The sequence below is a fragment of the Vigna radiata genome, unplaced genomic scaffold (assembly GCF_000741045.1).
Source record: "Vigna radiata var. radiata cultivar VC1973A unplaced genomic scaffold, Vradiata_ver6 scaffold_158, whole genome shotgun sequence".
In the NCBI taxonomy this organism is placed as follows: Eukaryota; Viridiplantae; Streptophyta; class Magnoliopsida; order Fabales; family Fabaceae; genus Vigna; species Vigna radiata.
The window spans coordinates 574313-584387 of NW_014542914.1; the positions used below are offsets into that span (position 1 = coordinate 574313).

The following is a 10075-nucleotide window of genomic DNA, read 5'->3' on the forward strand; positions in this document are numbered from 1 at the left end:
CATTTTCGAGCATGAATATCACTTACAATATATTATATTTAACATGCAACAAGACGTGGAAATTTTAAATTAGACAATGATATTTTGACAACACTTTTTGACAACTTTTTTGACAACAGGACACATGTCATTATTTTATTGGTCTATTTGAATTTATGTTTAAAAAATATTTAAAACGGACCAATCACAAGCTGTCATGTATGCGTTGTCAAAAAATTGTTAAAAAAGTATTGTTAAAAGAAGTTTTTCCTTTTAAATTATTCAGGACAAATGAGACATTTCATAAACAATTCCTCCAAATCGCTTCTGGATAACGGTGACCAAAAAGGAGGACATCCCACAATTCAATCACATTCATTCCATGCAATTCCTTTCATGCGAAAACAATTTTCTTTACTTTTCATCGTTCGGTGATCATCGTGAATAGAAAATAACCTCCAAATGAACACAACATTAAATTCAATTCCATATATCACATTAAGTTCAATTCCATATATCCTTAAAATAAAGAGCTAATTCAGTTCACATTATTACTAAAATAAATTAAAAAATCAGTTCACTCCTTTTTTATTCATTAATAATAACAATGATAGTATACAAAACAGAAAAAAGAAAAAAAATACTTAATCACTACCTGTTAAGTTGGCTAGTTCCACTTTCCAACTCCATCTTATCTAACACAATAATGTTGTCTTTTTTTTCTTCACTTTTGTACATTTTCATTTTCTTTTTTTAATTTTATTTAACCCACAAATTCCATTTTTTTTCTTCAGTCATCGGCAACCTGCTGCGACTCAGGTTGTTCTAGTTCTTGGTCATCTTCGCTGTTATGCGACGTCGTCGCACCTCCAAGCAACAAAGGCTTCAACTTCTCCTCCCAAACGCTTTTAAACGTCACGCCGTCGCCGCACCTCTTCCGGGCTTCTACAACCGTAAGCTCCGCCGTCAGCCGGTAAACCTCCACCTCAAACCCGAACCTTCCATTGAACTCTTCTAACTCCACCCCGCACTCCTTCTTCCACCGCACGGTCATATCCGCTGCCGCCCCCACCTCCTCTGCCATCTCCAGAACCTTCTCCGGCGACTCCTGGGTCACCAACCGGTCACCCTCGCCGGCGTCCCCGAAGAGCCCCGACAAATCCAAACCGGCAGAGAAACTTATTATGTCAAAAGCGTTCAAATTCATTATTCTCTCGTCTTTCGGCCCGTACCCAATACCCAACCCGGACACGTAATCCTCCTCGTGAAATTTGATCTCTTTGTACCCTTTTTTGAACCATGGGTCACGGAGCATGCCGTCCACCGTGATCCTCGTTTCCGGGTTGGTGTCCAGCAGCTTCGCCAAAAAGCGCCGGAGCTCCGGCGACATCCACCGCGGGCACCGGAACTCTCCCTTGTAAATCTTCTTATACATTACCATCAAGTTCGGATCGTTAAACGGTAAGTAACCCGCGGAGAGAACGAACAAGACGACCCCGCATGACCAAACATCAATCTTGGCACCATCGTAACCTGAAAAAAAATGTCATTTTGAACAAACACTTTTAGAATTACGAAAATAAAAATAATAAATGAAGAGAAAAAAATAAAATTTAAAATAATTCTGTGTAAATCAATGTTGCAAAAATACTCATGATATAATTTTGTTGAGTTTTGCCAATAGAGAATTTTGTTGACCTGTTGAGGTTGTCTATTTTTTTCTATTTATTATGATTATAAAATTATTTGAAGATGAAATTGGAGTTGTAGTAGCAAGATTGGAACATGTAAGATTTCTAAAACACTACAAATGATGTAAAATTTAAAAAATATTAATAATTAAAAACACATATTAATAACGTGAAAGGACTATTTTTCAAAAATACGCGGGGAAGAATCAAGAAATCATCACAAAAATCTTAATTTCTTTATTTTCAAGGAGTTCTTTATATAAATTTTTATGCATGTAACCTTTTTTGCTTAAAATCTCGGGTGCCACATAGGCAGGGGTTCCGCAAAGCGTGTGGAGCAACCCGTCGGGTCGGATCTGGTCCCTGACGGCACTCAACCCGAAATCTGTGACACGTAAATCGCCGTTCTCATCCAGGAGGAGGTTCTCGGGCTTGAGGTCGCGGTGGAAGACACCGCGCGAGTGGCAGTAGCCGACGGCGGAGATGAGCTGGTGGAAGTACTTCCGGCTGAGATCCTCCGAGAAGCGACCCTTCGAGATCTTCCCGAAGAGCTCTCCGCCGCGGACGAAGTCCATGATGAAGAAAATTTTGTTTTTGGTAGCGAGAACCTCGTGGAGACGCACGATGTTGGGGTGGTGGAGCCTGCTCATGATAGTGATTTCACGCTTCACGTTTCCGGCGAGACCCGTTCCGCTTATCTTCTTCTTGTTGATGATTTTCACGGCCACGCTCTGTCCCGTCTGCACGTTGCGCGCATAATGCACCTTCGCGAAGGCGCCGCACCCGATAACGCGCCCGAGCTCGTACTTTCCGAACAAGGCAGTGTCCTCCATAGCCAACTGCTCGATCTCCGGCATGGTTGCACCAGAGATCGAACCCTAGCTCTGAATGACGGGGGAAACCACTGGAAGCAAAATTGAAGGACGCGTTACCCGATTAGAGGGACGAATTGAAAGGGGTCGATCGCAGAATTCGATTTTCGTGAGTATATGCAAATGGGGCGTTTTTTTGGGAAATATGATAAGGATTTTCGGTTTTTTGATTGTGGGTTAGGAGGAGTTCCGAGAAGACAGAGGATTGTAAGGTGTTGTGGGACACACGTGCTTCAACACGGTACAATGTGATTTTGACACGTGTCCCAACCACTGCCCAGCCGATGTAATTGTTAGCCGCTGGATGTTGTTTGAAGTGGCTTTTGTATTTTGAAAAATAAAAAAGGAATAAAATAATATGCTTTCTGCGTACTTTTTCATCTTTTCAATTTGGAATTTACCATTTTGCTTCATTTTATTGTTGCATGTTGCAGTGATGTAATAAGCTTAAGTAACATGTTAGAATTGACCATCTTAGTTTGCATGATTTATTATACACATTTTTTTTAAATATAATGTGGTCAATAATATTGAGAGTGAAATAAATTCTAAGTTTTGAATGTGCGGGTAGGCCAATAATGCAAATGGAGTTCCAAAAACATTGCCGGCAAATGGTAAATTGAAAAACGTGTTTGCTTTAAAGATAATAATGTAGTTAGAGTTATTGAAAAACATAGACGCCACCGGCTTTCACAATACATAATTAATTTGGATTACTGTTAATATAAGTTTTATTATTAAGAAATTTAGAAGCTATATATAGTGATATATCTTGAATTAAATCTTGTCGCATACGACTAATAAAGAATATTAGAACACAACTATCAACAAATAGATAAAAATACGTATGTTTTATAATCAAACAAAAATATATATAATGTAAAACAAATATATTGAACATGGTATTGCAAGAATGTAAGGGAACAGTGTCGGCCAACTGTGGACACTTTCTGGAGGCGCGTGAAGCGTAGGGTAGGTCGACGTATAAAAATAATTGTATAGGAAGGGTTGACTAGCAGATGGTAAGATAAATTTAAAAAAAAAAAGTTAGAGAAAGTGTGAGCTAGTTGTTGTTAATAACATATACCATACACGACCAATTTCATGGTTTTTTAATAACTCACAATAATCCTGTAGTTAAGGAAAATGATAATAGTTATCTTTTTTTAATAGATAACAGCTTTGTAATTGAATCATATATAGGCGAAACAAAAAGAATAGATTTTTTGTTTTGGTTCTGAATCAAGTTAAAAGGATTCAAATTATGTCTCAGTTCAAAGATAACCGAGACAGGAAAGTGTTTTTAATTTTTTAATCTCAATTGAGATCGTTTTCTCGTTATATTTTGTTTTTCTATACTCTTTTGCTTTCTCTTTTCCTTCTCTTTTTAATCTCAACCAAGTCTAGAATTTTTTGTCAAACATAGTAAGAAAGAACCTCCTTACCATTGGCAAACCATCCACATATAAAACTTGTTACTGAGTACTCATTATTCAATGGAAAGTATGAAGCCACAAACTTAACAAATAAAGTACATATACATAACCTATGATTGTGTTGGAAAAAAAGAAGAAAAGAAAATATGAATGACAGAAGGAAGAAAACAGACAGAAACACAGTTTTGAGACCAAAAATAAACAATATGTGCAGCCTTAGCCACAAAATTGATAATCATAGTATAGTTGTGCTCAGCATCAGGGTAGTAGTGCCCGAAAGACTCACTCCAAAATAACGGGTTCAGACTAACACTACCCATCAGCGCGTTCTCACTACCTTTCCTCTGATTATCACAAACTAGTGGCACCCAAACTCCAACCTGCACTAACAACCCAGATTTTCAACCTCAATCATCACCATCCACCCCAAGACCTTTCCCAGCGAGCAATCAGAAGCCCTTGATGAAGGTGCAATCAGAGCTCTCCAATAGGCTTCAAATATGGACATTGGCCAAGACGTAGGCGGAGACGCAACTTGAGAGGGTTGTAAGGGAGAGAACAAAGATGGTGAGGGAGATCGAGGAGCTCAGGCGCTAGAGAGATGTGGTTAACCGAAGGGTCGAGTTTTGCAAGCAAAAGAACGCAATTGGAATGACGGCTAGGCTCACCGACACGCGCTGCACCTTCCACGAGTATACGGTGGAGGAGATCCGATTGGCCACCGACAACTTCTCTGAGCAACTGAGGTTGAAGTCCGATGGAGATTGGAGCAATGTTTACCGGGGATGCTTCAACCACTCCACTGTTGCCATCAAGATGATCCCTTTCTTTCTCTCTCCTCTTTCCCAGCGAGCAATCATAAGTCGTATAGCAAACTAAGAAGTAGAACCCCTAAATTCATTTCGCCATCCACTTGCAAAGAAACAAAACCAAAAACCCAAGGAAGAGAAACGCAGATCCAACGCTTAACTGCCACCACCCCGCCGCCTCCGCCTCCTCGCCGCTCCATGAGAAAAGAGTTTCCGCCATCGCAGCATCGTCGCTACTCTCTTGCCACACCATCGCGCGCTCTCATCGCCATCGCACATCGTCGAGAAAAAGGAGAAGAGGAGAGGTACTAGGTTTTTAGGGAAAAGTTTCCTCCTAGAGACTAGGTTTTTCTGGCTTTAAGGTCCTATGTCCAAGCCCAAGACTAGAAAGGCTTATATGCCTCGGTCCATCTGCCAACCGAGGCAGCATCTTTGCCACGTGAGGTTTATGCCTCAGTTCACCTTGCCAATCAAGGCAATATTCTCTTTAGACACAAGTTGCTTAGCAACCGAGACATATAGTGTTTTAAAAATTACGAGATTGCTACCGCATTTTCATACACTTTAGTTTTAGAAAAACCGAAACATAATGTATGAGTTAAAAATGCGATTTTTTACTAGTGTCATATTTCATCTGCTTAAATTATTTACATAATCTATCTCTCTATCTATCTCTCTCTCTCTCTCTATATATATATATATATATATATATATATATATATATATATATATTCAGAATTCATCACAATCACAATCAGCATATAATTTAATTATATTCATGTTTGCTTGTATGATGGTTAAAGTATCAAAATTACAACATAGACACATTTATAAAAGTTAGGTAGTTGTTGATATCATATTAAAAAATTACAAACCATAGTGTGATTACAATATTCACCATACAAATAAGTTTACTAATTAAAAATGAAACTGGAATAAAAGTTAAAGTCATGATAATAGCCATACTAGAAGAAGTCAACTAAAATAATCTTTGTAAAATTCAAAATCAATACGTAAGACATAAATATGTAAAACTTAAAAACAATGTAACCTTATAATTGAGGAACACAAGTTAAAAAAAAGACTGTACAAAACTTGAACAGGGATAAAGGTGTAAGATAGGTTAAATAATGAAATTAAATATAATAATAAATATACTTCCAAGTATTGATTAAATTAAAAACACTTATAGTAGAGCTATAATCTAACCACAACAAATACTTCAAATTATGACCATAGTGAACTTTTAACATTAGCATTAGAATTGTTGTTATGATATAGTAAAAGATAAAAACATATATAATGTGATTTACCTTATGAAGTCCATGTTCAAGGGAGGAATTGATCGTCTTGATCATAATGTGGATACACATAACTGGTATCCATTGAAGTTTTTGTAGTTTGTCTTCAAAAGAAGTGTGGTGACAAAATTGTAATAGAAACATTTGTAACGATCTTCAAATGCTTTCTAACCTTCCTTGTTTTGATCACGTTCATCTACTTTGGACTCTTGAGCTCCCATTTGCCTTAGCCTCCATTTCCACTCCTTTTATTTGCATTTTCATTCGCCTCTTGAGACTACGATCTCCCGTTTGGTGTTGTTGTTTCGCATTGGCTGGTTCGTGCTCTTTGTATGTCTTAATACACAAATTTGTGTTGTTGGTACACCTCGGATAGTTCACATTGTTGTTCTCATAAGTACGTCTTACCGATCTCGTGCATTCACTCAAACAAAGGGTTCTCTCACATTAAGGTTTATATACCAATTAATTATAGACTTAATTGATATAAAGAATAACATATTGTAAACTTAAAGTGAAATTTTCTATATCAATCTTAATATTGATATATCTATATTGATTCCCCATATAAAATATATTTTTAATCGATATAAAAAAGTTTTTTTACACTAAAGTATTTTTAGTTTTATAATATCGAGTTAATATCTTCCAACTAACGCTATTGGTAATAAAATAGTCTTATCTAACCCACACAAAATTACTAATGCATCTTTACATTATTTTTAATTTTATAAAATGACGTTAGCCTTGATGAAATCGATACTAATAAAAATAAATCAGCATTAGTTAACTCAAACAAATTAACTAATATATTTTTATATTATTTTCAAATTAATATTCAGTTATAAATATCAATTTAACATTATCTTAACCGACACTATAGTTGATAGATATATAATTTTGTGTCAATTTTGCATCTTTTGACCGATTTTAATAATGTTGTGGTAGAGGCCAACTATTTTTTTTTTGTCATTAATCTAATGTATTATTGTAGTGTGATCAAACAAAGAAATAAACAAATGCTAAAATGAAAATTAGTAATCTCAATATTTTAGCATAAAAATTATAACTTTAAAAGAATAAACCACTTAAAAAAAAAGAAAAGATAGTGACCCTATTAAAATAACAAACTCCGTATTCTAGGAAAAGAAATTACCATCTTTCTTAATTACAACAATTTCCTCCTAACTAATATAGTTTCAGATGAAATGTAACTCTTTTGGATCTTCAATGTTTTACTACTTGTGCTTATTTTCATATTTTAGTAATCCAACCCAACATAACCAAGTTTGGTATCATTACGTTGAATAGTTTTAAGATTAAAAAAATTCTTTTAAATATTTTAAATATTTCTATAGAAAAAGTTACAGAATATTGTTTCTTAATAATCATAAACCAATAGAAATATTTTTAATATTTATATACTAAATATTAAATTATTTTTTATAATGAAATTATTATATAACTAATATTTTTACTGTATTTATTATATAGTCCAATAGACTAAAGTTATATTATCAACAAAATCAGAATACCTGGAATCATTATCATTTTTCCAAGTGATATATTTTGAACAAATTAAAATAATCACCTCTATCTATCTTATTGCTGTTTTATTAGGTTAAGAAATATGAAATTATTGCTTGGTCTTATCTTACACACATTTATTAAAATATTGACACTATGATCTTAATAATCGAGAATGTATATTGTAAAGGCTTTAAAGATTTTTTAAATATTTTTAGTTTTTAATTTTCGGAGTATTGACACTCATAATTTAGAATATATCTTGTAAAGGCTTTAAAGATTTTTTAAATGTTTTTAATCTTTAATCTTCAAAGTATTTTATTTTTTTCTTATATGCTGGTTTTTCTTAAGACAAAAGGAAAGTTATGTTTATATAAAATACTCCAATACTAAAGTAAACAATAAATACGTAATTAATGAAAAATATAATTAATTTATTTCATAAAATGTACTATTTAATTTATAAATTTTCTATTTATTTAAATCTATTGATCTAAATACTTATTGTTTCCTATAGCAACAACGTGTCTTCAAATATCTTGGCCGAAGATTGGGAAACACATTGCTTTAAACCTAATAACATGAATTTGGTTAGAGTTGTCAAATGGGTCACAGTCCGTGGGTCAATTTGATCCACCATATGTTTAGGTTGGGTTGAGTTTGAATTTTTTTTTTTTTATGTGGGTAAGATTTCAATCGGGTTCATTTAAATCTGACCCATGCGCGTTAAACCCGTAGTAGACCGAGTTGGCCCACCAACCCACCTACCTAATTTTATTTTATTAAAATTTAATTTTAATTTTATAAAAAATATTTATTATTTTTTTTTGTTTGAAATAATTATTTAACTTTCCTATTTTCAAAATTAATTAAACACCCATATTGGAAGAGAAAATTGGGAGTGAATTTTGTTTAGATTTGAATTATAGAAAGTTTGTAATTTTTTTATTAAAAAAAATTGTAATTAAGTGAGCCAGTGAGTCAACCCGTTTACCCACCAACCTGTGGTGGGTTGGGTCAGGTTCAAATTTTTTTAACTCACTAATAAATGAGTCGGATTGGGTTGGCCTATGAGCCGGATGGGTCGAGCCTGATTACTCTTTTGACAGCTGTAGTTTTCGTACACTTCATAATTTAGATTATTATAATATCTTTTTTTTTCTCATAATTTGTTTTGATTTCTGCTCATGAAACACTGAATTTGCTATAAGAAGTTTTACTTTTATATGTTTTTCGATTTTCGGATATTTTGTTTATACCTTTTGACAAATGTAGATATTTGAATATCAATTTATGGATAAAATTAATTTAAATATGACTCTCTCTTTTTCATTTTGTTTATAATTTAAAATTTTTATGTTTTTGTTTTAGAAGTAATTATCATACATATTATCAAACTTTGCGACTCCTAGCTAGGTTGTCATTAAATAAACTAATTTAATCATTAATGATTCATATTGTAATTATTAGCAAGCAATCAAATGTGGTATACCAAAACCGATCACATCTTAATTCCATGATTTGCATCTTGATTATTAAAGTCACACTGTATCTGTAACACTCTTTGTTTAATTTATTGGAAAAAGGAATAGTAACTACATAGCTTGCTTCTAATTAGGTTAATAAGATAGTAAGTAATATATTTTACTAACTTATAAACTAAACTAATTTTGTCAGTATACACATATTTAAACTTATTTAACGCATGGGGGTAATATATATATATATATATGGTTTGTTAACGCACGTACGCCTGTTTTTCAGTTGGTATGTTTTAATAATGTGTATCAGATTATAGTAGACAAAAATACCTTCATATATTATGGATTCTAAGTTTTAAAGTTAAGGATATTTAAATAATTTTCATTCTCAAAACTAAAAAAAAAACTCAAACCCTTACTCACTTCTCTCATTCCTCACAATCATTTCTCTTTCATCTCTCTCACTCCAACCTTTTCTCTCTCATCCTATGGTAGATCCAACTGAAAAAAAATAGAAATACTCGTCGTTAAACAATTTACCTTTGTAAAGAGTTAAGTCATTGGCATATTCGCCTTCAGGCAAAGGTTTATTCAAGATCTCTTCAATTTCATCATCTTCACTAATATCTTTAATTTCATCATCTGCAGACTTTGAATCGTCATCTCTTAAAAAACCTTCAGGCCAATTACCAATTCCTTCTTATGTCATTATGCTTGTGAAAATTAGATATAATTAGATAAGACAAAAATTATAAAATGAAAACTCATTATAAAATAATTTTTTGTAAGAAATTGTTTAATAGCAAGTGTTTCTGATTTTTTTCAGACGAATTACCAATTCCTTCATATGTCATTATGCTTGTGAAAATTAGATAAAATTAGATAAGACAAAAATTATAAAATGAAAACTCATTATAAAATCATTTTTTTGTAAGAAATTACTTAACAGCGAGTGTTTCTGATTTTTTTAATTGGGGCT

At 33.3% G+C, this 10075-nt stretch overlaps 1 protein-coding gene across 1 annotated transcript; it reads right to left on the bottom strand.

Annotated features, from left to right (window-relative positions):
- Window positions 1-543: 543 nt before the first annotated feature.
- Window positions 544-2900, bottom strand: LOC106752500 (CBL-interacting serine/threonine-protein kinase 11). The gene is made up of 2 exons (XM_014634193.2): window positions 1951-2900; window positions 544-1512 (listed from the first exon to the last, which is right to left on the bottom strand). Exons 1-2 carry the CDS (start codon window positions 2525-2527, stop codon window positions 770-772), a joined length of 1320 nt encoding a protein of 439 aa, XP_014489679.1. The 5' UTR covers window positions 2528-2900; the 3' UTR covers window positions 544-769.
- Window positions 2901-10075: the final 7175 nt, after the last annotated feature.

What these genes read in the sequence shown, in the direction of transcription:
- LOC106752500 (XM_014634193.2), bottom strand. Translation starts at nt 2,527, where the DNA reads ATGCCGGAGATCGAGCAGTTGGCTATGGAGGACACTGCCTTGTTCGGA. An exon ending in CGAGATTTTAAGCAAAAAAG is followed by an intron (nt 1,513 to 1,950) that starts GTTACATGCATA and finishes ATTTTTTTTCAG; the next exon opens with GTTACGATGGTGCCAAGATT.